This window comes from Vicia villosa, linkage group LG7 (genome assembly GCF_029867415.1).
Source record: "Vicia villosa cultivar HV-30 ecotype Madison, WI linkage group LG7, Vvil1.0, whole genome shotgun sequence".
Classification (NCBI taxonomy): Eukaryota; Viridiplantae; Streptophyta; class Magnoliopsida; order Fabales; family Fabaceae; genus Vicia; species Vicia villosa.
The window spans coordinates 129757042-129783924 of record NC_081186.1 but is presented as its reverse complement, the minus strand read 5'-3'; the positions used below and the strand labels follow the sequence as shown (position 1 = coordinate 129783924).

The 26883-nt window shown below is 40.3% G+C and overlaps 2 protein-coding genes and 1 long non-coding RNA gene across 3 annotated transcripts; 1 reads left to right on the top strand and 2 right to left on the bottom strand.

The window, feature by feature from the left end:
• Positions 1–1159: 1159 nt before the first annotated feature.
• On the bottom strand, positions 1160–23851 carry LOC131620185 (uncharacterized). The gene is made up of 3 exons (XM_058891193.1): positions 20643–23851; positions 17230–20381; positions 1160–1494 (listed from the first exon to the last, which is right to left on the bottom strand). The coding sequence occupies exons 1-3, from the start codon at positions 23849–23851 to the stop codon at positions 1160–1162; spliced, it is 6696 nt and encodes a 2231-aa protein (XP_058747176.1).
• LOC131618542 (uncharacterized) lies at positions 14087–16642 on the top strand. Its single transcript, XR_009288881.1, has 2 exons — positions 14087–14526; positions 16393–16642. It is a non-coding gene; the product is annotated as an uncharacterized LOC131618542 (long non-coding RNA).
• A 374-nt stretch (positions 23852–24225) lies between the features above and the next one.
• LOC131620184 (uncharacterized) lies at positions 24226–26130 on the bottom strand. The gene is made up of 3 exons (XM_058891192.1): positions 25825–26130; positions 24838–25743; positions 24226–24591 (listed from the first exon to the last, which is right to left on the bottom strand). Exons 1-3 carry the CDS (start codon positions 26128–26130, stop codon positions 24226–24228), a joined length of 1578 nt encoding a protein of 525 aa, XP_058747175.1.
• Between the last annotated feature and the right edge of the window lie 753 nt (positions 26131–26883).

The following is a 26883-nucleotide window of genomic DNA, read 5'->3' as shown; positions in this document are numbered from 1 at the left end:
TTCATGGCGTAATGCTCCATGTTCATGGAAATGCTACGCTTTTTGTGGATGCAATGTGAATGCGATGATTACTATATGCAAGAGAGGATGAATGAACATCGGAGAGGGCCCTTTTGTTTGAAGAACTCTGTGGGGGCTTCCTCTTGGCGCCCTGACTTTGCGAGGCCACACCAGATAGTTTCTTGACCGACCCTTAATGTGTCGCTTCTGCAGGGAAAAACTTGCACCAGATGATTTGTGGGGAAGGAGACACGATGACACTTTTGAGAGGCATTATCGTGATCATGTTTGGAAACTTTGAAGATTACACCTCCCCTTTTGAACTTCCACATCTTTATCGAAGAATAAGGGAATCTAATCAACACTGCGGAGCTTTTGAGCCCTGGATGAGAGGTCTCCAGAGAAATAAACTCTGGTATTTGAAAGAAAGGAGACCTTTGGGTTCTTGAAGCGTGGGTACTGGCATCTGACTATGTTGAATGATCGGAGATTCCTGCAAAACAAATCAAGCGAATGTGCCCCAGGTATGATGGTTCTACCTCGTCCACCATCCCAAGTACTCAAAATCTTTAAGCAATTCTATTTGTTTTAGCTCATGTTCTTTTTGTAGGACTTCGATGTTAGAAATGCAATGCTTACCAAAATAATTGGACGTTTTTGTAAACAAAACAGTAAAAATAAAACGATGTAGGAATTTTTGAGTGAAATATCTTTTTATTAATGAAAAGAAATGCCTAACATAGGCGAGTACACCAGGAAGCGGCCCCTTAAGGAGGTGGCCACCAAAAAGGAAAACAAACAGCATTTACAAACATGGCAACGTAAGAAAAGATTCCATTGGGTTCCAATCTTGCTATGCCTTGCAGATCTTCAACATTCCTTCTATTTTGCCTTCCGAAATGGATGAATGAATTGGTCCTTTACCCTTCTGAGGCCTCCAATTGTGCTGACTAGTTATGCTCAAAGATCCAATGCACGACGCAGTCATTCGCTTTTTGTCCCTCTTTTGCCTGGATCGCCCTTTCGGGTTTTCAATCCACCAGGACCCCTTTTTTGCCTAAGTCGCCCTTTCGGGTTTTCAACTTAGCGGGTGTACTTTATTTCTTTTTCATTCTTTTCCTGATCTTTCCTTTTCTTTTATTTTTATTTTTGATCAGGTTTATGCGAAGTATTTTTTAACTGCGTCGGCATTCACGGGAAGTGGGAAGTCTTCGCCATCCATGGTTGAGAGGATCATGGCGCCACCTGAGAAGACTTTCTTTACAACATAAGGCCCTTCGTAATTCGGAGTCCACTTTCCCCTAGGATCGTTGTGAATAGGCAGGATCTTTTTGAGCACGAGGTCACCGACCTTAAAGTGTCGAGGTCGAATCTTCTTGTCGAAGGCTCTCTTCATCTTCTTTTGATAGGCTTGCCCGTGGCATATGGCTGCTAGTCTCTTTTCATCAATGAGGTTCAGTTGATCAAATCTGGTCTGGACCCAATTGTCGCACGCTCGCGAAAATGTGAACAGAGTCGCCACCAATATATTTATCCCAAAGCGGGAAAGGAATATCAGAAAACCTGGAATGAATAAGAACGAGGTCTTTCGACCAGAGATCAAGGTACGGGAGTCGGTTACGCGAGGGGAAGGTGCTAGCACCCCTCACGCCCATCGTACTCGATGGTATCCACTTACGTTTGTTCTATTCTAAGGGTGTATAAATCTAAGGCTTAATTACTAAGGAAATGCATGCAAATGAAAGAAAAGAAACACGGGGAAAATAAGGTTTATAAATAATTGTGCTCGCTTAGGCCCCGCGACCTAATGCCTACGTATCCTTTTCAGGAATCAGAGCGCCGTAGTTCGGCTCTTTAGTTTTTGTTTGTTTTTGTGTTTTTTAGTTGAACAGTTACATTCGCACTCCGCTGCTCGACCTCTGGAGTCTTAAGCTGGGAATGGAGCGGAAATAACGTGTCCGATTAGGAGAAAGAATGCCCTGAAGGCAAGAGGAAGAATGCCTCGGGGGCAAGAGAGAGAAGAGAGAAGATTGGTTTGTGTTTTTTATGTAACTTCATGATGAACAAAACCCAATACAAGGTTTCGCACCACTTCATTACTTTGTTTAGGTTTGAGCCTTTATTAAGTGTTTTAGATGTTTTTGGTTGGGTATTTTTTAAGGGAATTTACTTTGCGATTCGAATCACATAAAAATGTATAATGATCGAGAAGCAGATTAGGGAATGAATCCCACTCACTTCTATCCCATTATGTAATGTTCGAGAAACAGATTAGGGAATGAATCCCACTCATTTCTATCCCATCAGTTAATGTTCGAGAAACAGATTAGGGAATGAATCCCACTCATTTCTCTCCCATTAAGTAGTGACCGAGAAACAGATTAGGGAATGAATCCCACTCATTTCTATGCCACTAAGTGATTGAGAAACAGATTAGGGAATGAATCCCACTCATTTCTCTATCACTTTCTTAATGTGATTCGCATCTTTATTTGTTAATGTTTTAATGTTGAAAAGAAAAAGAAGAAGAAAACTAGCCTAAAATGAATAACTAGCCTAATGTCATGATTATACCTAATTGTTAGGATTTTAAGGGAAAAGACTAACCTAAAGGTTATGGAGATTATAGGTCCTAAATCTAAAGGAACAAACAAGTAAAATTACAAGCAAAAATTACAAGCAAAACAATGATACAAAATTAGTGCAAAAATGACTAAAAGAATGACTTGAAATATGGTACAAAACATAGAAGCAAATGATGTAAAATATAGTACCAAAAGTGAATTAAAGGACTATTATTTTTATTGATTTTTATATGACAAAGACAAGAATTCCAATCAAGCACAAGAATTAAAATACAAGCCTAAACTAATATTTTTTAGTGATTATTTTTCTATGTCAAAAATGTGTATTAAAGGCCTAAAATTGATAGTGAAGAATTAGTGATTAATCAACTAAAAGAAATTGGTAAAAAAGACTAAGTAAACCTAAAATTATTAATGGAGAATAAAGAAAACAGGGGGTGCTAATTGAAAATATGGGTGTGAAGAGCAATTAAGCGCGTGGCCCAGCCCAAGGGCGTTTTTGTAGTTGCAGAATTTTGTTGCCAAAAAAATGGCGTGGGCCTCAGGGGGAGAGGATGGACATGGCCCAAGAGAATTGTTTCGATCCAGATTATTGAATATTAGTTTTTTAGCATCAGATTATAATTCAATTAAAGTCAACTAGCTCAATTAATTAGAAACTAAACCTTATGTTATTATTAATATGCGAGTTAAACCTTATAATAATTCTAACTAATTATTAATTAGCATTAATCAGACACAGAATTACAAAAGGGGAATTAGGGTTGTGACTATGCGACGATTCAGCTCACGTATCCTCTCTCTCTCTCACGAAGAAAACGGCGCGGTGAACTTCGCACGTATCTCCGATCAAACAAGTACAGCGCCGCCGTGAATCGAACCACGAGCGTCGCTCTCCCTCGCCTTTCATCTCAATCTCAGATCCTAATTTGTATCTTTCTCAGATTCTCCTCTCTTCGTCCCTAATCTAATGTAAAACGAAACCCTAGGTCTAAGAAGAAATGCAATTAAGCCTCCACGATTAACAATCGAGGAGCGAGATCATGGGAAAAATAATCAGAAGACAGTAATCTACTGTATGGCATCAAAAAAATAGCGTAAAGAGATGAAGAGAGTTTGAGGAGTTCGCGTTTACCTACCGGAGTCAGTCCGGCGCTCCTTCGACGGCGTCGATTTGGCGAAATAAACGCGAGGAAGTCTTCACTTCAGGTACTCTTCCGTTATCTTTCTACTTCTTGCGCTATCTTCTTCTTCTTCTTTCCGTTCTTCTTGCAATTTTCTTGTTGCGTTTCGTTGGTTGATTCTGAAATCGTAAGAGACGGGGATAAGGAGATTGAAAGAGGTTCCAATGAATCGCAGTGTTGGAGTCTAGCTCTATTGGAGGAGTTTCAGAGGTTGAAACTCCATCAATAATGGTGATGAGCTCTAGTGAGGGTTGATGGATTCTGAGTGAGAGTGAGGAAGATGAAGATGAAGTGAGATTGATGAATAGAGCATGGAGAAAGTGGTGAGAAATGGTGGAGAGGAATGGAAGCAGAGTGGTGAAGATCAATGGAGTCGAGAGTCTTGAATGAAGGAGAGGTTGAGTTTATATAGAATGAGAGTGAGAGGATTCAGTTAGAGGAGAGTCATTGTGAGCCCTTGGATTGAGAAGTTTCTGTTATGATATTAAGGGTGAGAGATTGGGTTGGTTATTGTAGTTTAGAAATCGGTTATAATTCTGTTAGAGATTTTCTAGGTTGTTATAATTCTGTTAGGGGACGGTTATTGATGGTTTGGAGGTTAGTTGGGTAGTTATGATTAGTTACTAATTGGTTTTGACAGTTATGAGTTAGTTATCTTATAAGAATAGTAAATGTTAGTTGAAAATTCTGTTAGCATGTGTTGTTATGCTAAGTCAGAAAGTTTGAATCAAGTAGAAAAGTCAGTTGTGAGATTGTTAGTAAAAAACAGTTAACTGTTTGTTTATGACAACACTGTTAGTTGGTTAAAAAAAGGGGAGATGTGAAGTTGGTTACTGATTGTTAGGGTAGTTGAATTGGAAGTTGAAAAAAACAGTTAATGGTTATGAATAATTTTGTTTAGTTAGGGATGCAAGTGGTTCTGTTCTAACTGAATGTTAGGAAAGTTGGTTAAGGTTAAGGTGACATAATTTGGTCAGTGTTAAAAGAGTTAAGAATTGTTAGGTATTTGTTAGTGAATTAGTGATGAGGATTGATAAGAACTCTCTGATAGGCTTGAGAATTGATTCAAGCTGAGCTTCAATTTCTCTCCTTATTTGATTTTCTGAGCTTTGATGTCAAGCTATTCCTTTGTGTTGAAGGCAGGGGGCTAATGCTCAATAACTTAGTGTGCCTTTATTTCTTTCTATTTGTTGCTGATCTGGACTGCAGTATGATGAACTGTGTGTGGATGTATTGTATTGTGATTTTGATTTTTTTGAATGATCAATTTCTTGAACATGAACTGGCTGCATCGAATGAACACCTTGAATTTGAATAGTTGACCATTGCTTGACTGTATGAATGAATATTTGATCACTGTTAATGTTTGGAACTGATATGGAATGGTTTTCGTATGTTGCGGGTTGCCGACTCGGTTTTAATTGGAAGCTGCCAGTATGTATTGGATCTATTTCTTTTTAATGCCATGATATTGAATGTGATGATGTTTGGATTTGTTGGATCGAAACTGGCTGCGAGTTTCTGAATTATGTGCATTTGTTTTGACTGGGTTTTGAATGGATATTGCAGATTAATGGTTTAGGATAAGGTTATAAAGGAAACTAGTTAAAGGTTAGGTTGCTGTAGGTTAGAATTTGCAGGTGTAATGTTTGAATTGAAAATGATGATGATGATGATAAATATAAATGCCAAACTATACTGATGTATGGATGGTAAGAACATGGTTTTGAGATACTTTTGTAAGGATCAATTTTGGGTATTTGAATTGCGACGTCGTAACGTCTTGGCTGAACTGTATGAAGGTTTAAATCCGATGGAATGGTGAATAATGAGGTATACGTGTGGCAGTGTGTAGATTCTGATTTGAATCATTTTTGTGTATATATGCAGGTGCATGATACAGATTGGAAGCGGCTCGGTGAATGCAAAAGGCTTGGCATAGTAGGATGAGGAGAGTGGATCAGGGCATGGGATAAGGCTTGAAGATAAGGAGAAATGTGAAGATGGAATAGAATTGAAGATTATACTTAGAAATTAGTATATACTTTACTGTATAACATTCTTGTGATGTAAGGTGCAACTGGACAGAAGCGAATGTGGATGTGGTTGTGTGATGTAAATTATAATGATTGTTTTGCCATACATTTCTGGATTTTTTTTTATAATGATATTGACTTGGAATGAATGAATGAATGACCTATCTCATATATATGTTGACTTTTGTGACCTTGAATAAAATGATTATTTTCTCTTTTCCAAATTCAATAACTAAACTTGAATGAAAACCTTTGAAGCAAATGTGTATTGTATAACATTTAAATCCAAACTCAATACTTGTGTCCCGATTGAATCTCAAATCCGTAAAACTTTGTATTCGAAGCAAACTTGATATGCATAAGACCTTGGTTTGATATACCCAAAATAGATGAACTCATTATCGTTTTACTGCACAAACCATGATTCATTCCCTGTACCTCAATCGATTGTAGGACCCCTTGAATTGGTGAGAGATAGAATTAGAAAAATAGAGTTGGAGAACGACTCAACATATTGTTCCGCATGTGAATAATTATTAAGAGCCATAGAGGAGTCCTTACACCCAAGATCCTTAATCTCACTTCAAATTATTAACGAATGCGTGATTTTGTTGATGACCTAAAAATGCAAAATGAATGAGATATGTAAGCCAATTAAGAATAATTAGATGGGCAAATTTTGGGGTGCAACAGCTGCCCCTATTTAATCGTCTTAAACCTGAATGTAAGATTGGCGCTAGCCTTTCGATCATTCGAGGTAGAAGAAGATTAAATACCAAGTGAACCTGAAAATTTGCCTGATGAGAGATAGGATCCACTAGGGAAAAGATGGTGTCAACTCCACTGAGGAATAATGTATCAATTATGGATGAACAAATTAACTCTGGGTTAGAAATGAAATGCACATCAACTCTGGGTTGAAAAAGAAAAGTGGGTTAACTCTGGGTTGAAGAAAAATATACATTAACTCTAGGTTGAAAACGGAAAGGGAAATCAGTATTAGTAGGACAAGATATAGGTATCAACTCTGGGTTGAGGAAGAAGGAAAGAAGATCAACTCTGAGTTGAAGGCAAAAGGTAGACATCAACCATGGGTTGAGAGAAGGTGATTCAACTCTGGGTTGAGCAAGGAATTGGATAATGACTATGGATTGAAAGAGGACAGATGAATAATTAGAAATAACCGTTAACTCTGAGTGGGAAGAAAAAAGGTGACCGTCAACTCTGGGTTGAATAAAAGATAACCGTCAACTCTGGGTTGAGAGGGAAAGGAGGAAAGATAACCGTCAACTCTGGGTTGAGTGTGAGAAGGGAAAGATAACCGTCAACTCTGGGTTGAGTGGAAAAGACAAAAGATAACTGTCAACTCTGGGTTGAGTGGGAAAGAGAAATCAATTGTGGATTGAACAAGGGACAACCTTCAACTCTGGGTTGAGTGGGAAAGAAAGAGGATAACCATCAACTCTGGGTTGAGTGGGGAACGATAAAAGATAACCGTCGACTCTGGGTCGAGTGGGAAAGGAATCAATTCTGGATTGAGTAAAAGATAACCGTCAACTCTGGGTTGAGTGGGAAAGAGATCAACTCTGGGTTGAAGAAAAGATAACCGTCAACTCTGGGTTGATTGGGAAAGAGATCAATAAGAAATATCCGTCAACTCTAGGTGAGAGGGAAAAGATAATGGATAACCGTCAACTCTGGGTTGAGTGGGAAAGGAGAAGCAATAAGAAATATCCGTCAACTCTGGGTTGAGTGGGAAAATATAATTAACTCGGGGTCAAAGATGAAAGGAAAATCAACTCTGGGTTGAACGCACAAACATCAACTCTGGGTTGAAGAAAGATGAACATGATTGACTTTGGGAGATAACACCACAATGGTAGCTCTGAGTGATCCAGTGGAATATCAATTGAATGTTTTATAGGGACCTCATCTGATGAGTAACCTGGCTCATGCTTCATATGCGAATGTTTGATTTGTTTTATGCACTTCTGGGGATACAATGCAATGAATTCTATATGCAGTATACTGATTGATCAGGGTTTCTGCTTTGTGTGGGGAATAGATTAGATGGAGTCCTGAAACTCTGTTTGAGATTCAAGGTGAGGTGTATGCCCCTGCTTTATTCAGGACTAGATTAATGTGGGAGAAATGATAATGAGAATGCAATGATACGCATGATGCATGTATGACGATGAATGGAATGATGGTTTCCAGGATATGGATAATGGAGAATGCCTTTGTTTGAAGGATAGGACTTGTGAAGGTGAGGTGTTTGGCTCGACTCCTCGACACCTATCTCGATATCTGACACTTGATTGAGGATGAAGAAATGAATTGTTGCTAGCTTGCCCCAGCCCTTAGGATCTCTTGAGATAGAACTTTGATGCACTTGAATCATGGAGATTTGCAATGGTCTGCCCCAGTGTTGATCATGGTATGAATGCCCCAGATTGAAAGGAACTCTTCCACCAAATGGATGCTTCAAATATTTGCTTTGTGGATGACCAACCTTTGCCTTTGTAAGACTACTCGATGGAATTTCAATGTTGAACTTTCCTTGGTATCAAGTACTTACTTTCAAGTTTAGAGACAATTCTGTTTTGGAAAGATAATGAGAATGCAATGCACATGTTAATCTCAAAGTAAAAGTTTTTATTTGTCAAAATGTTGTACTGATACTAACACAAATGACACAGCAACATTAGGAGTCAGTTTTGACATGATTTCACAGTTTGTATGCTTTCAGAACGAACCCTGCTTCAATTAGGACTTTTGAGGGTTGTAACGTGGCCGGGTTCACGGTTTAAGAAACAAAGGATAAAGGCTCAAGTTCTACTTAACCCACCCCTTCTTCGTGATGTCCTCCAGTCCTATGTTCAGCTAGTTCGACACGAGTATTCGCCTTTCAGGAAGGATTGCGATGGATGAGGATCCTTTATAGTTTTGATGGAGGTGGCAGTCACCCTTTGATGCTTTCGTTGATGATTATAACAACTTGTCCCTTGGAGGATTTTTGTTCTTGTTCTTTTCTTTTGCTTTCCCTAACTTTTGCCTGGACAGAAAGTTTCTTTTGATTTTGGTTTTTGTTGTCCAGCGGGATATGCCCTAATTTTTGCCTAAGTCAATTGCTTCAAAGCTTTTTTTTTTCTTTTGACTTAGCGGGCTATCGTTTCTTTTTTTTATCATGATTCATAACTTTCTTTTCATTCTCTTTTTTTTCGTTCGGGAGCAAGTTGTATGATTTTGTTGATTGACTTGACGAAAAGGTTGTGACTGCCTTCTTCTTAGTGGATGAGAGACATCCATTGTGGATTGTGCTCTTCCTTTTTTTGTTGTGAGATCTGAGATATGATTGATCCTCTGATGGAATACCTGAAAGTTGAGCGCTCGGTCGCACTAACTGAAGACTACCCTGCCCCTGGTTAAGATTGAGGGTTTTGTATTTTTGAAAAAGAAACTACTACGCCTTAGGCTCAAATGGGTTGACGAGGGTTTCACTCCCTTATAACACCGGTGTTTAGGAATTGAAACAATGCCTGTACATCGTCAGCAGGATCTTTGTTCCAAAAGCATACGGTTAGTAGTGCATGTATTTTTTTTATTTTCATCATTCTCCTTTTTTAGTTGCTTAAGACAAATGAGTGAAGTATCAATGAACATAATGACAAAGATGAAATGATTTGAGAAAAACATGTATATTGCATTATTTTTATTTATTCAAACAGAATGGGTTTCTTACAATGAGAAGTACTTGATAACAACAAAAGCAATACAATTGAAAATACTAAAGAAATCTATACAATGGCAAGCTTGGCCTTATTCTAATGCAAATGAAATGTTCTCTGACAAACATAAAGTCTTCATGGTCCACTGGTGGAAGCTCCATTGTGAGGCGGCATGGGATTATTGATCACATTAGGTGCCACAGGTGCAAACTCAATCTCTTTTGCATCAAGCAGATCCTGAACTTTGTCTTTGAGAACTCTGCATTCTTCAGTGGTGTGACCAGATCCTCCTGAGTGGAATTCACACTTGGCATTAATCTTGTAGTTTGGAGGGAGGGGGTCAGGAGGAGGCCTAGCTTCCGCTAATTGAATCAGTTTGCGGTCAAGCAAGGCAGCGAGAACTTGGCTATAAGTCATTGGTACACGATCATACACCCTTTTTGGCCTATTCTGCCTCTGTTGACCTTGTCTTTGTTGATAACCTTGTTGTTGGAAACCTTGTTGTTGTTGTTGGACATATTGTTGGTAAGGAACCCAAGGTTGTTGACCAACAGGTGCCACATAAGCTTGAGGAGCGGTGGCGTTCACTTGATAGCAAGGAGCTTGATCTTGAGTAGAAACAGCACTAGTCTCGCCTTCTTTCTTCTTGATGAAATTACCCTGAGGCTTCTTGTACCCATATTGATTTGCAGCAGCAGCATTGGCGGGATTCTGGATCTTACCAATTTTCAAGCCATTCTCAATTCTTTCACCAATCCTGACTAGATCGGAGAAACCAGAAGAAACACTACCCACCATTCTTTCATAGTAATGCCCTTGAAGAGTGTTCATAAACATATCAACCAGTTCGGATTCAGAAAGTGGTGGATTAACCTGAGCAGCCATTTCTCTCCACCTTTGGGCATATTCTTTGAATGTCTCATTGGTCCTTTGCACCTGATTCTGTAGTTGCAACCTAGTCGGCGCCATGTCAATGTTGTATTGATATTGCTTGAGAAAGGCATCAGACAAATCCTTCCAAGATCGGATCCTATTACGCTCCAGGTTCATATACCAGTTCAAAGATGCCCCAGACAAGCTATCTTGAAAGCAATGGATGAGCAATGAGTCATTGTGGATGTGAGAAGCCATCTTACGACAGTACATGATGATATGGCTCTTTGGACAACTTAAACCCTTGTACTTCTGAAAGTCAGGAGTCTTGAACTTGGGCGGAATAACCAGATTAGGAACTAGGCACATCTCTTCAGCATCCATTCCATAGGCACTAAAACCTTCAATAGCTCGAATCCTTTCCTCAAGAATTTGATACTTCTCAGCAGATCTCTCAACGGGTTGAGCTCTTTCAGCAGTTGGTATTGGATGCATTTCTGGATTGGCAAATTGAGGACCACAGAAAGCAGGATAAGGAATCTCTGTATGAGGAGGTGGAGTAGGAAATGGGAAAACAGGCCCAGTCATAGTTGGCACTCCAGAAGTTATGGGCATGGATCCTCCTTGGTTTAAAGCTCCAAGAGTATCAGCAGTCATGAAGCTAAATGGCATTCCAAGAGTAGCATTAGTCCTTGGTTGGAACTCGGGTGGATTAGTAGAAGGTGGAATGACATCAGGTTGACTAGCAGCAGCTTGATTAGCACCAGCAGGAATCTCTTGTGCTACTGGAATCCTTTCATTTCTCAAAGCTTGGAGGGCTTCTAAAATAGCATCAACCTTGCCTTTCATTTGGTCCATCTCCTCTCGAATAGCAGCTTGATCTTGTTCATAATTCTCCATGATTCTTCTTCTGTGAGCTCTTGTCAGATATCGGTGTGGAGGAATCGTCTTGACTGATCTGATGGAGAGGAAGAGTGGTAAGAGTCTTGGTAACCATGGATGCACATGCATGAATGCAAAAATGTTAATGAAGATGCAAATGTATCATAAATCGGATCAAGGATCAAGGCCTCTTGGACAACAGCTTCTCATGGCCAATAAGATATGGTCGAACCCTCCAGATTCAGAGGTTCGACGTTGCTTTCTGGATAAATAGCTCGTGCATAAGTCAAAGATGGTCGAACCCTCCAGATTCAGAGGTTCGACGTTGATTCTGATAGATAACCTTTGCATAAGTCACATAAGGTCAAACCTTCCAGATTCGGAGGTTCGACGTTGATTATGATAGATAGTCTGAATGACATAGGGTAGGATGGGGGCATGTTTTCCTGCAAAACAAAATTTCCCAACCCCTCTCACAGGTATGATCTAGTACAAGGTAGGTCAAAAGGTCTCCAGCGTTAACAGTTCTCCTGAGACACCATCATTGTTGCAAATACATGCCAACAATGGTATCCCATTTGAACCTCAACTGGTCGTGGGTCTCATGATCGCAATCAACAGAACCTGACATTCTGTTGGCGTCGTGACTATCCACTCTATCCTAGGTAGCCTAAGTATCACTCTGGCCTGGGTATTGGGCCTTTTACCTCAAATCAGTAACATCCCATCCCAACAGACAGCAGAATAATAATCGTAGTATATGAAAATAAAATGCGATGCATAAAGAAATAAAGCAATAAAGCAATAAAGTAATAAAGCAATAAAGCAATAAATAAACACCCAAAGAAAAGAAAACAAACACAAGCTAGGATCGACTCGCTAAGAATGGACCAGCACAGGTCTATCACATCCCCAGCAGAGTCGCCAGCTGTCGCACGCTCGCGAAAATGTGAACAGAGTCGCCACCAATATATTTATCCCAAAGCGGGAAAGGAATATCAGAAAACCTGGAATGAATAAGAACGAGGTCTTTCGACCAGAGATCAAGGTACGGGAGTCGGTTACGCGAGGGGAAGGTGCTAGCACCCCTCACGCCCATCGTACTCGATGGTATCCACTTACGTTTGTTCTATTCTAAGGGTGTATAAATCTAAGGCTTAATTACTAAGGAAATGCATGCAAATGAAAGAAAAGAAACACGGGGAAAATAAGGTTTATAAATAATTGTGCTCGCTTAGGCCCCGCGACCTAATGCCTACGTATCCTTTTCAGGAATCAGAGCGCCGTAGTTCGGCTCTTTAGTTTTTGTTTGTTTTTGTGTTTTTTAGTTGAACAGTTACATCCGCACTCCGCTGCTCGACCTCTGGAGTCTTAAGCTGGGAATGGAGCGGAAATAACGTGTCCGATTAGGAGAAAGAATGCCCTGAAGGCAAGAGGAAGAATGCCTCGGGGGCAAGAGAGAGAAGAGAGAAGATTGGTTTGTGTTTTTTATGTAACTTCATGATGAACAAAACCCAATACAAGGTTTCGCACCACTTCATTACTTTGTTTAGGTTTGAGCCTTTATTAAGTGTTTTAGATGTTTTTGGTTGGGTATTTTTTAAGGGAATTTACTTTGCGATTCGAATCACATAAAAATGTATAATGATCGAGAAGCAGATTAGGGAATGAATCCCACTCACTTCTATCCCATTATGTAATGTTCGAGAAACAGATTAGGGAATGAATCCCACTCATTTCTATCCCATCAGTTAATGTTCGAGAAACAGATTAGGGAATGAATCCCACTCATTTCTCTCCCATTAAGTAGTGACCGAGAAACAGATTAGGGAATGAATCCCACTCATTTCTATGCCACTAAGTGATTGAGAAACAGATTAGGGAATGAATCCCACTCATTTCTCTATCACTTTCTTAATGTGATTCGCATCTTTATTTGTTAATGTTTTAATGTTGAAAAGAAAAAGAAGAAGAAAACTAGCCTAAAATGAATAACTAGCCTAATGTCATGATTATACCTAATTGTTAGGATTTTAAGGGAAAAGACTAACCTAAAGGTTATGGAGATTATAGGTCCTAAATCTAAAGGAACAAACAAGTAAAATTACAAGCAAAAATTACAAGCAAAACAATGATACAAAATTAGTGCAAAAATGACTAAAAGAATGACTTGAAATATGGTACAAAACATAGAAGCAAATGATGTAAAATATAGTACCAAAAGTGAATTAAAGGACTATTATTTTTATTGATTTTTATATGACAAAGACAAGAATTCCAATCAAGCACAAGAATTAAAATACAAGCCTAAACTAATATTTTTTAGTGATTATTTTTCTATGTCAAAAATGTGTATTAAAGGCCTAAAATTGATAGTGAAGAATTAGTGATTAATCAACTAAAAGAAATTGGTAAAAAAGACTAAGTAAACCTAAAATTATTAATGGAGAATAAAGAAAACAGGGGGTGCTAATTGAAAATATGGGTGTGAAGAGCAATTAAGCGCGTGGCCCAGCCCAAGGGCGTTTTTGTAGTTGCAGAATTTTGTTGCCAAAAAAATGGCGTGGGCCTCAGGGGGAGAGGATGGACATGGCCCAAGAGAATTGTTTCGATCCAGATTATTGAATATTAGTTTTTTAGCATCAGATTATAATTCAATTAAAGTCAACTAGCTCAATTAATTAGAAACTAAACCTTATGTTATTATTAATATGCGAGTTAAACCTTATAATAATTCTAACTAATTATTAATTAGCATTAATCAGACACAGAATTACAAAAGGGGAATTAGGGTTGTGACTATGCGACGATTCAGCTCACGTATCCTCTCTCTCTCTCACGAAGAAAACGGCGCGGTGAACTTCGCACGTATCTCCGATCAAACAAGTACAGCGCCGCCGTGAATCGAACCACGAGCGTCGCTCTCCCTCGCCTTTCATCTCAATCTCAGATCCTAATTTGTATCTTTCTCAGATTCTCCTCTCTTCGTCCCTAATCTAATGTAAAACGAAACCCTAGGTCTAAGAAGAAATGCAATTAAGCCTCCACGATTAACAATCGAGGAGCGAGATCATGGGAAAAATAATCAGAAGACAGTAATCTACTGTATGGCATCAAAAAAATAGCGTAAAGAGATGAAGAGAGTTTGAGGAGTTCGCGTTTACCTACCGGAGTCAGTCCGGCGCTCCTTCGACGGCGTCGATTTGGCGAAATAAACGCGAGGAAGTCTTCACTTCAGGTACTCTTCCGTTATCTTTCTACTTCTTGCGCTATCTTCTTCTTCTTCTTTCCGTTCTTCTTGCAATTTTCTTGTTGCGTTTCGTTGGTTGATTCTGAAATCGTAAGAGACGGGGATAAGGAGATTGAAAGAGGTTCCAATGAATCGCAATGTTGGAGTCTAGCTCTATTGGAGGAGTTTCAGAGGTTGAAACTCCATCAATAATGGTGATGAGCTCTAGTGAGGGTTGATGGATTCTGAGTGAGAGTGAGGAAGATGAAGATGAAGTGAGATTGATGAATAGAGCATGGAGAAAGTGGTGAGAAATGGTGGAGAGGAATGGAAGCAGAGTGGTGAAGATCAATGGAGTCGAGAGTCTTGAATGAAGGAGAGGTTGAGTTTATATAGAATGAGAGTGAGAGGATTCAGTTAGAGGAGAGTCATTGTGAGCCCTTGGATTGAGAAGTTTCTGTTATGATATTAAGGGTGAGAGATTGGGTTGGTTATTGTAGTTTAGAAATCGGTTATAATTCTGTTAGAGATTTTCTAGGTTGTTATAATTCTGTTAGGGGACGGTTATTGATGGTTTGGAGGTTAGTTGGGTAGTTATGATTAGTTACTAATTGGTTTTGACAGTTATGAGTTAGTTATCTTATAAGAATAGTAAATGTTAGTTGAAAATTCTGTTAGCATGTGTTGTTATGCTAAGTCAGAAAGTTTGAATCAAGTAGAAAAGTCAGTTGTGAGATTGTTAGTAAAAAAACAGTTAACTGTTTGTTTATGACAACACTGTTAGTTGGTTAAAAAAAGGGGAGATGTGAAGTTGGTTACTGATTGTTAGGGTAGTTGAATTGGAAGTTGAAAAAAACAGTTAATGGTTATGAATAATTTTGTTTAGTTAGGGATGCAAGTGGTTCTGTTCTAACTGAATGTTAGGAAAGTTGGTTAAGGTTAAGGTGACATAATTTGGTCAGTGTTAAAAGAGTTAAGAATTGTTAGGTATTTGTTAGTGAATTAGTGATGAGGATTGATAAGAACTCTCTGATAGGCTTGAGAATTGATTCAAGCTGAGCTTCAATTTCTCTCCTTATTTGATTTTCTGAGCTTTGATGTCAAGCTATTCCTTTGTGTTGAAGGCAGGGGGCTAATGCTCAATAACTTAGTGTGCCTTTATTTCTTTCTATTTGTTGCTGATCTGGACTGCAGTATGATGAACTGTGTGCGGATGTATTGTATTGTGATTTTGATTTTTTTGAATGATCAATTTCTTGAACATGAACTGGCTGCATCGAATGAACACCTTGAATTTGAATAGTTGACCATTGCTTGACTGTATGAATGAATATTTGATCACTGTTAATGTTTGGAACTGATATGGAATGGTTTTCGTATGTTGCGGGTTGCCGACTCGGTTTTAATTGGAAGCTGCCAGTATGTATTGGATCTATTTCTTTTTAATGCCATGATATTGAATGTGATGATGTTTGGATTTGTTGGATCGAAACTGGCTGCGAGTTTCTGAATTATGTGCATTTGTTTTGACTGGGTTTTGAATGGATATTGCAGATTAATGGTTTAGGATAAGGTTATAAAGGAAACTAGTTAAAGGTTAGGTTGCTGTAGGTTAGAATTTGCAGGTGTAATGTTTGAATTGAAAATGATGATGATGATGATAAATATAAATGCCAAACTATACTGATGTATGGATGGTAAGAACATGGTTTTGAGATACTTTTGTAAGGATCAATTTTGGGTATTTGAATTGCGACGTCGTAACGTCTTGGCTGAACTGTATGAAGGTTTAAATCCGATGGAATGGTGAATAATGAGGTATACGTGTGGCAGTGTGTAGATTCTGATTTGAATCATTTTTGTGTATATATGCAGGTGCATGATACAGATTGGAAGCGGCTCGGTGAACGCAAAAGGCTTGGCATAGTAGGATGAGGAGAGTGGATCAGGGCATGGGATAAGGCTTGAAGATAAGGAGAAATGTGAAGATGGAATAGAATTGAAGATTATACTTAGAAATTAGTATATACTTTACTGTATAACATTCTTGTGATGTAAGGTGCAACTGGACAGAAGCGAATGTGGATGTGGTTGTGTGATGTAAATTATAATGATTGTTTTGCCATACATTTCTGGATTTTTTTTTATAATGATATTGACTTGGAATGAATGAATGAATGACCTATCTCATATATATGTTGACTTTTGTGACCTTGAATAAAATGATTATTTTCTCTTTTCCAAATTCAATAACTAAACTTGAATGAAAACCTTTGAAGCAAATGTGTATTGTATAACATTTAAATCCAAACTCAATACTTGTGTCCCGATTGAATCTCAAATCCGTAAAACTTTGTATTCGAAGCAAACTTGATATGCATAAGACCTTGGTTTGATATACCCAAAATAGATGAACTCATTATCGTTTTACTGCACAAACCATGATTCATTCCCTGTACCTCAATCGATTGTAGGACCCCTTGAATTGGTGAGAGATAGAATTAGAAAAATAGAGTTGGAGAACGACTCAACATATTGTTCCGCATGTGAATAATTATTAAGAGCCATAGAGGAGTCCTTACACCCAAGATCCTTAATCTCACTTCAAATTATTAACGAATGCGTGATTTTGTTGATGACCTAAAAATGCAAAATGAATGAGATATGTAAGCCAATTAAGAATAATTAGATGGGCAAATTTTGGGGTGCAACACCAATCAGCTTCACTGAGCTTCACATCTGTTAATACCCTTAACGAAGGAATCTCAACCTCAACCGGAAGAATCGCTTCCATGCCATATACTAACGAGAAAGGAGTTGCCCCCGTGGAAGTACGCACCGAGGTACGATAACCATGTAAAGCAAAGGGCAACATCTCATGCCAATCCTTATAAGTGACCACCATCTTTTGCACAATCTTCTTGATGTTTTTATTGGCCGCCTCAACTGCGTCATTCATCTTTGGCCGATACGGGGAGGAGTTATGATGCGTAATCTTGAAATTCTCGCATAATTCCTTCATCATCTTGTTATTGAGGTTGGATCCATTATCAGTGATAATTCTCTCAGGAACCCCATAACGACAAATTATATGGTGCTTGATGAAGCGAGTCACTACTTGCTTGGAGACATTTGCATAAGACGCAGCTTCAACCCACTTGGTGAAGTAGTCAATAGCAACGAGGATGAAACGATGTCCATTAGAGGCGGTGGGCTTAATTTCCCCAATCATATCGATGCCCCACATAGCAAATGGCCAAGGAGATGTCAACACATTCAGAGGAACCGGAGGTACGTGAACCCTATCTGCATACACTTGACATTTGTAACATACCACCACATGGTTGAAACAATCATGTTCCAAGGTCGACCAATAATAACCTGCTCTCAATATTTTTCTAGCCATGGTGTGCCCACTTGCATGTGTACCAAAGGATCCTTCGTGTACCTCTTGCATGATCTTTGCTGCTTCGTGTCTATCCACGCATCTGAGCAACACAGAATCAAAGTTCCTCTTGTATAACACACCTCCAGCAATGAAGAACTTGGCAGACAGTCTCTTCAAAGTTTTCCTATCTGTAAGGGAAGCACCCTCAGGATACTCTTGGGTTTCCAGAAATTTCTTAATGTCATAAAACCATGGTTTCTCATCAGGCACATTATCAATGACGCCACAGAATGCAGGTTCATCCAACCTTTTGATCACAATTGACGGCGCTTCGTTGTCCCATTTGACTTTGAACATGGATGCTAAAGTGGCCAAAGCATCAGCCAAATGATTTTCCTCTCGAGGGATGTGATCGAAGGTGATCTCATCAAAGTATTGAGCCAATTTCACCACATGTTCTCTATAGGGAATCAAGTTGGGGTGGCGTGTTTCCCAATCTCCGTTGATCTGACTAATCACCAAAGCAGAATCTCCATAAACTGCGAGATTTTTAATCCTCAAATCAATGGCCGCCTCAATACCATATATGCAAGCCTCGTATTCAGCCACATTATTAGTACAATCAAAACAAATCCTGGCCGTAAATGGAATATGAAAACCTGTTGGAGAAGTAAGCACAGCCCCAATACCATTACCCAATGCATTAGAGGCACCATCGAACACGAGCGTCCATCGCGCCCCTGGTTCAGGTCCTTCCTCTTGATCTTGACTTTTGAAAGTCTCTGCCACGCACATTATATCTTCATCAGGAAACTCAAAGTACATAGACTGGTAATCGTCCACAGGTTGATGCGCAAGGTAATCAGCAATTACACTACTTTTAATGGCCTTCTGAGTAGTGTATTGTATGTCATATTCTGTCAAGATCATTTGCCAACGGGCAATCCTCCCTGTCAATGCCGGTTTCTCAAATATATATTTGATTGGGTCCATCTTTGAAATCAATAAAGTAGTGTGATTCAACATATACTGTCTCAGTCGGCGAGCAGCCCATGCCAAAGCACAGCAAGTTTTCTCGAGTAGTGAGTATCTTGATTCACAATCGGTAAACTTTTTGCTAAGGTAATAAATTGCGTGCTCTTTTCGACCGGACTCGTCATGCTGACCCAGCACACACCCCATTGAATTCTCGAGGACCGTCAGGTACATAATCAACGGTCTACCCTCCACTGGAGGCATGAGGATTGGAGGCTCTTGCAAATACTCTTTAACCTTATCAAATGCCTTTTGACAATTGTCATCCCACTTTATTGCCTGATTCTTTCTCAATAGCTTGAAGATAGGTTCACACGTGGCGGTAAGGTGTGAGATGAACCTTGCAATATAATTCAACCTTCCCAAGAATCCACGAACCTGTTTCTCAGTTCTCGGCTCAGGCATCTCTTGTAGAGCTTTTACCTTGGCGGGATCGACCTCGATACCCCTTTCACTTACGATGAAACCAAGCAACTTTCCTGATCTCACTCCGAAAGTGCATTTATTGGGATTCAACCTTAACCTGAACTTTCTTAACCTTTCAAATAATTTCTTCAGGTGGACAAGGTGTTCCTCCTCAGTATGGGACTTTGCAATCATGTCGTCCACATAGACCTCAATCTCTTTATGAATCATGTCGTGAAACAAAGTCACCATAGCCCTTTGATAGGTTGCCCCAGCATTCTTCAACCCAAACGGCATGACCTTGTAACAAAAGGTGCCCCAAGGTGTAATGAATGTTGTCTTTTCCATGTCTTCGGGCGCCATCTTTATCTGATTGTAACCAGAAAAACCATCCATGAAGGAGAAAACCGAGAATTGAGCAGTGTTATCTACCAACACATCAATGTGAGGAAGCGGGAAATCATCCTTCGGACTTGCTCTATTCAGGTCTCGATAGTCGACACACATCCGTACCTTCCCATCTTTCTTAGGTACAGGTACGATGTTGGCGACCCATGGTGGGTAAACTGTTACAGCAAGAAAACCTGCATCAAACTGCATCTGAATCTCTTCCTGGATTTTCTTGGACATATCAGGACGTGTTCTCCTGAGTTTCTGTTTAACGGGCGGAGAATTTTCTTTAAGGGGTAGCCTGTGCACAACAATATCAGTATCTAATCCAGGCATATCTTCGTAAGACCAAGCGAAGATATCAGAATAATCCTTCAACATTCCAATCAACTTTTCTTTCACATTCTCATTCAAAGAAGCCCCTATTTTAACCTCCCTTCTCGTCTCTTCGGTGCCAAGATTCACCGTCTCAATAGGCTCTTGATGTGGCTCGATCACTTTCTCTTCTTGTTTCAACAATCTGGCCAACTCATCAGGCAATTCACAATCTTCTTCATCCCCTTCTTCAGCGGTGTAGATAGGATTGCCAAAGTCATAACGAGGCATAGCAAGATCGTTGTCAACAGAATCTGGAGGAGAAGTGGATCTACATGGATTATGATTTATGCTTTATTTTAGAATGGAGGGATGATGATGAATAAGAAACGTTGCCATTTTTTTATTTATTAATTATAAATGTAAAAGTAAAAAAAACGAAAAACAGGGAACAAAATATTTGAATGCAAAAACGTCCTTTTATTAATGATTTTAACATTGAAAAACAACAATTGAGGCCCTACATGTGTTCACTGTGTCTTAGGCAGAACACAGGAATTATTGCATGATAAACAAAAACAAACAGTATTACTTTTGATCAAGAGCAATTGAGATGATGTCTTCAGATGACCAGTTGAGAAGCTTCTGTCCCGGGACACACGGCTTGATCCATTCTTCAATGTCATAATCACTATCCATATCATCATCAGCAGCGCAAATATGATCCTTGACGATGCCAGCACTAGAGAACTTGATCGGGACGAAGGTTCCGGGCTTCTTGGAGGCCTCATTAGATGAACTCTGACTCAACTGATATCCAATCCCACATTTATCCTGCTTGATTGGTAGATCCAAGACTCGGCCCCATCCTTCAGGATGACCAGATTCAACCACGGCTTTAGCTTCCTTTAGCGAAGACATGGGAGCCTCCAACTTCTTATTGTCAACATAAGGGATCTTGATAGTCTGGACAGCCTCAAAGGCTTGGCAAGGCGTCTCGTGGACCTCTCCTTCCACATCAATATACCTGAAGGACGCAAGATGGCTTACCACGTGTTCTTCCTCCCCACATATTGTGACTATCTTTCCTTGAGTCGCGAATTTGAGTTTCTGATGCAATGTGGAAGTCACGGCCCCAGCAGCATGGATCCATGGACGTCCCAGGAGACAACTGTAAGACGGGTGGATATCCATCACGAAGAAGGTAATAGTGAAAAGCTGAGGGCCTATCATTATTGGCAAGTCAACCTCCCCAAATACTGATCTCTTTGACCCGTCAAAGGCTCTCACTGTCAATTCACTCGGCCTTATCTCGACACCAGAATAATCTAGCCTCATTAAAGACGACTTCGGTAATACATTCAAAGAAGATCCATTATCCACGAGAACACGTGATAACATAGTCCCTTTACACTCCACCGATATATGCAAAGCTCTATTGTGGTTTCTGCCCTCAGGAGGCAGATCAGCGTCAGTGAACCCCAATCCATTACCAGCATTGATGTTTGACACCACTCCTTCGAGTTGATTTACTGAGATCTCTGGAGGGACGAAAGCAGTACTTAAGAGTCTCAACAAAGCGTTTCGATGTGTCTCCGAACACAAGAGCAACTGCAAGATCGAAATCTTTGATTGAGTTTGACTCAGTTGGTCAACCACTTTATACTCACTTTTCTTGATGATCTTTAGGAACTCTTCCACCTCTTTGGCCACAGTATCATCGGAATTAGAGCTTTGCCCTTGATCTACTACATCTTCTACTACTCTTTTACCTTTTGCTTGAGCTAAAGCTTCTGCATTGTCATCACGAGTATTCTGGGGAGGATTGAAAATACGACCACTTCTCGTCATTCTTCCAATGCCCACAACATTATCAACATCTTCTTTCTCAACCGGCGCTTTAACCTCATACTTGGCCCCTTGGTAGAAAACTTCTCCCCCATAATTCCATGGGATCGCTTTTTCACTGTTATATGGGACGGGACCAGGAAGTGTAATAACCAAAGGAGGTACTCTTGTAGGAATTGGAATCCTGGCAGGAGTATACGGGATAGATGCCACATTAACTGCGTTTTCAGCCATTTCAGGACGTCGCACACGCTCAAACTGTAGATACCCACTATCCATCAACTGTTGAATACCATTCTTCACTTTATCACAAACTGAGGAAGTGGCCATGCAATCATTACACAATTCTCCACAACCAGCATATAGACCCATTCTCAGTAATTCTACTTTCAGTAAAGGCAACAGAGAGCCTAACTCAGTCACGTCCTTAACCAAACGAGTGTCTTCAACACAATCGAGGGCGTTTGCAGCATGAGACCCATGAGGGGGCATGGGATTTTGAACAACATTAGGCCCTGGAGTAGGAGTGAACTCAATGGCCTTGGAGTCGAGAAGATTTTGAACCTGATACTTCAATGCTTTGCAGTTTTCAATGTTATGCCCAGGTGCTCCAGAGTGGAATTCACACCTTGCATTAGCATCCCAATTAGGAGGCAACTTAGCAGGAGTGGCTAGAGTTCTCAATTGTACCAACTTCAAGTCGAGGAGGTATGGCAATACTTGTGCATATGTCATCGGGATCGGGTCAAAAGTTCTCTCAGGTGCCTTTGGTTGATACTGGCGCGGAGTATACCCTCGTTGCTGATGTTGCTGAAATGGAACATTCGGTATAGTCACGGCGGCCACTTGTTGATGAGCCTGGCTTTTGCCTTTACCATAATAAGCAGCACTCGTCTCACCCTCTCTTTTCTTGGCAAACCCGTTATAAGGTTTCTTTCCAATAACCCCAGAGGAGGAACTAGCAGCATTCGGATTCTGAATTCTACCATCCTTGATTCCACTTTCAATTCTCTCACCAATCATGACCAACTCGGCGAAACTCGAGGATGCAGAACAAGCAGAATAGTATTGACCTTCCAAAGTATTGGTGAACAGGTCCATCATTTCTCTCTCCAACATAGGTGGTTGAACTCTGGCTGCCAACTCGTGCCATTTTTGCGCGTATTCTTTGAAGGACTCATTAGCTTTCTGAGATAGATTCTGCAATTGAGTGCGATTTGGTGCCATGTCAACATTATACTGATACTGCTTTATGAAGGCATCAACCAGGTCTCTCCAACTTCGGATATTAGCTCTCTCCAATCTCATATACCATTCCAAGGATGCCCCAGTCAGGCTATCTTGGAAGAAGTGCATCAACAATCCTTCATCCTCAGAGTACACATGCATTTTGCGATAGTAAGCTCGGACATGTGTCTTAGGACAAGTATTCCCTTTGTATTTCTCGAAGTCGGGTACCTTGAATTTCGGTGGCACACGGACGCTAGGAACTAAACCCAAGTCATTGATATCCATACCCAATCCTTGGCCTTCCATTGCCCTCATCCTTTCCTCCAGACCTCTAAACATTCTTCCAGCATCATGTGGAAATCCCCATTCACTTTCAGGAAACAAGTCCTCATGTCGGTCCTCTTCCAACACGGGGATAGCAGCGGCCCTTCTGATTTGTTGTGTAGTCTGTCCTTCAAGGGTAGGCTGGGGAGGCCCACGGGGATTACCTTGATTAGCAGCAGGAGGAATTAAACCAGGTCCTCCGATCACAGGTTCACCATTGACACGAATATCAGCAGGATTTCTTTGCGGGGGGTCCGCGACAACCTGAGCAACTGTGTCCATCCTGATTCTGAGTTCTTCTTGGCGATCAGCCATGTTTTGCATGACTTCCATGAACTGAGCCATCTGAGCAGTAACCTGAGTTCTCATCTGGATAAGATCGTCCCTTAACTGATCCATTTGCAGTGAGTGATTAGCCCTTGTGTAGTAGCGATGTGTAGGCGGAGGTGCAATTGCTGAAAGAGAAAACTTGATCAGTCAGATAAGAACACCATCTGATGTACCTGTTTGTGCATGATGTGCATGAGGTGCATGTGTGCATATGATGTGAGGTGCCATTTTCAGAGTATCCAAAATATTTAATATTAATCAAGAATGTTTAACAATGTGACAAAAGATAAGCATCAAGAGGAAACAAAAGACTCAAATTTCATTAATAATCTCCTTTTGAGTTTAGGCATACCCATACATTGACAAGATAGTTCAAACAACAGAAAAGATAAAGGACCCCATCCAACAGGCCTGGTGGTGGTCATGAAATACAAGCCCAAACACTAATCCATCTCGGTGTAAAACAAAGGTCCTCCTTGTTTAAAGTGCTCGTCGCTCCACTTCTTAGTTTCATCAAACATCTTCTTGGTCACTTCTCGATCTCTTCCCTTGACAAAACTTTGAATCACCACATCTTTGCGAAACAACTGCCCATCTAACATATCACAGTGGGCCACCAAGCTCTCACATCCTTTGCAATCAGGGAGGGTATTCTTTTCAGATGTACTTTCCATTTCTGCTATCTGGTTTCTGAGCTTTGCATTCTCTTCTGTTAGTCGAGCGGAACGGAGATGACTACCTTTAAGTTGTGTCTCCACGGCTATCCTTTGAGTAATTTCCTTTTTGAGCTTCTTCTTGATTGCTACCCTCTGAGTGGTTTCCTCTTCAAGCTTCTTTTTCAAACCCTTTACCTCGGCCCTAGCCTCTTTCTCTACTCTGAGCTTGTGAGCCCTTAAATCTTCTCTGTACTCTCGCCTGAGCTTTTCTTCTGCTTTTTTCACCGCTTCTTCTATAACCCTTTGATGGTCCTCAATACGAACAGTGGTAACTCTTTCACCCTTTTCAGTTCTAGCCCTTTTTTGAACTCTGGAAGATCCTCCTTTCAGTATTTTAACCTCATGTGCTAATTCAGCCCTTTTCTGATCCACCAAGAAGTACTTTATTTTAGCGTCTTCCCCTTTTTCTCGCAACCTGATATTCTCCACATGTACTTGGTTGTACTCCTCAGCTGGTACAGTGGCAGTTAAAATCTCAGGTGGTTGTTCATAGAGAGGGCTAACCTTCGGGAAAGGCAACAGACGCTCCTTAACTCTTTCTTCAACCCATTCAGTATAAGCTTTCTTAGCAATAGCATTCTTTCCCCCCAAGGTAGTTCGGTCTTCTGTATGAATTTTGTTCCACGCACTCCTTACTTTCTCCAAACCATCCGGATCGGTTCCTTTTTCAAAGCAAACGGACTCAAATATCTCTTTATCCAACGGCTTGTCCTTCAGTACAAAACCCAACTGGCGCAGTGCTAACTTCGGATTATAGTTGATAACTCCTTTTGTCCCTATGAGAGGAACATTGCCAAAACTGCCACATCTGGTTATAACTTGCTCGATGTCCGTTCGGAGGTGATACCAAACAATATCATTTGCAGTAAGTCCCATAATCCTTTGGGGCCACTTCTGTGAATCTCTTGTAGTGACAAATGCTCCGCTTTTAGGCAAATGTGAAGAAAACCATTCGTACAGTATTGGCAAACAACCCCCAACTGATCCTTTTTTTCCATACCTAGAATGGATGGCATAATAAGTGTCGGCCAACAGAGTGGGTTCAGGATTTTGATCCATGAAGAGACAAATGGCAGTGAGATCAACAAAATTTGGAATATTCGGGAACATCACTAATCCATAGATCATGACGGCCAGGAGAGCATTGAATTCTTTCCACTTTTCCTTATCAGCAAGGGTTTCAGCTTCCCTCATCAGAAATTTCACATAGAATCCATGGGTCCCACCATTAGGCTTCCAGTTATCCTTAACGTCCTTCATGCTCAAATAAAGAGCATCAGCAATGCGATCCATTTTGGGCTTCTCAGGTGCACACACAAAAGGAACCTTATGTTGAACTTTGATTTGAAGAATGTGTGCATACTCTTCGAGGGTAGGGGCTAGTTGGTAATCTTGAAAGGTAAAGCAGCGCAACTCAGAATCATAAAACTGAAGAAGAGTGTAGAGACCCCACTCATCAATACGAGTAGTTAACATAAGCAGAATGTGGCCATAAGTCTTTCTGAATTCATCCAAATTTTGCCCAGTAACTCGGGTGCTCAACCGAACCAAAGGTGTTATATCCTCACGGTAGAAACTGCAAGAGAAGGTATGCTTCGTAGTCTTTTTGTTGACGGTCACAATGTTAGCCATTCTTGATGAGAGGTGTTGACTTTGGATACCTGAAAAATGGCATGCATATGAATGTTAATCTCTTTTCTCTTTTTTTTTTTCTTTCTTCTTTTTTTTCTTTTTTCCCTTTTTTTTTCTTCTTTGTTTTTTTTTTGAAATTAAACATGCTATGATGAGTATGATGCAATGAAAGATCCTCCCCATATAGGAGAAGTGTATGTTGCTTCTGAACCAGGTCGGATGTTGCAGGATCAAAAGTCCGGCATAGATACCACAAACCCATAAGAACCATAGTCACCAACATAATAGAACAGTCACCAACGGTACCTGTCATGAATATCCCACCCCACTCACAGGTGAATCTAGGTCAAGGTAGGTCAAAAGGTCTCCAGCGTTAACAACTCTCCTGAAACACCATCATTGTTGCAAATACATGCCAACAACGGTATCCCATTCGAGTCTCGGCTGGTCGTGGGTCTCATGATCGCAATCAACAGAACCTGACATTCTGTTGGCGTCATGACTATCCACTCTATCCTAGGTATCCTATGTGTCAACTCTGGCCTGGGTATTGGGCCTTTTACCTCATAAAACAACCCACCCAACCTGCAAAACAAAGCAGAAAATATGTGGTCCCCACGGGGACCCATAATATAGTCCAGATGCATGATATGCAAGCGGAAAATAAACATGATGTGCAAGCATATATACAACATGTAAACGTATAAGCAAACAAACAAAGAAACACCCAATAAATAAACAAACAAATGCTAG

Excerpts from the sequence above, each read along its gene's own strand:
- LOC131620184 (XM_058891192.1), bottom strand. The coding sequence starts at position 26,130 with ATGGCTAACATTGTGACCGTCAACAAAAAGACTACGAAGCATACCTTC. Across the intron at positions 25,744-25,824 it reads AAATCAAAGTTCAACATAAG|GATAACTGGAAGCCTAATGG; the intron begins GTTCCTTTTGTG and ends AAGGACGTTAAG. Across the intron at positions 24,592-24,837 it reads GGGCTGAATTAGCACATGAG|AGGGTAGCAATCAAGAAGAA; the intron begins GTTAAAATACTG and ends GAAACCACTCAG.
- LOC131620185 (XM_058891193.1), bottom strand. The coding sequence starts at position 23,851 with ATGGATCAGTTAAGGGACGATCTTATCCAGATGAGAACTCAGGTTACT. Across the intron at positions 20,382-20,642 it reads TCAATTGCTCTTGATCAAAA|ATCCACTTCTCCTCCAGATT; the intron begins GTAATACTGTTT and ends TAATCCATGTAG. Across the intron at positions 1,495-17,229 it reads GCTCAGTGAAGCTGATTGGT|CGTGCGACAATTGGGTCCAG; the intron begins GTTGCACCCCAA and ends CATTTTCGCGAG.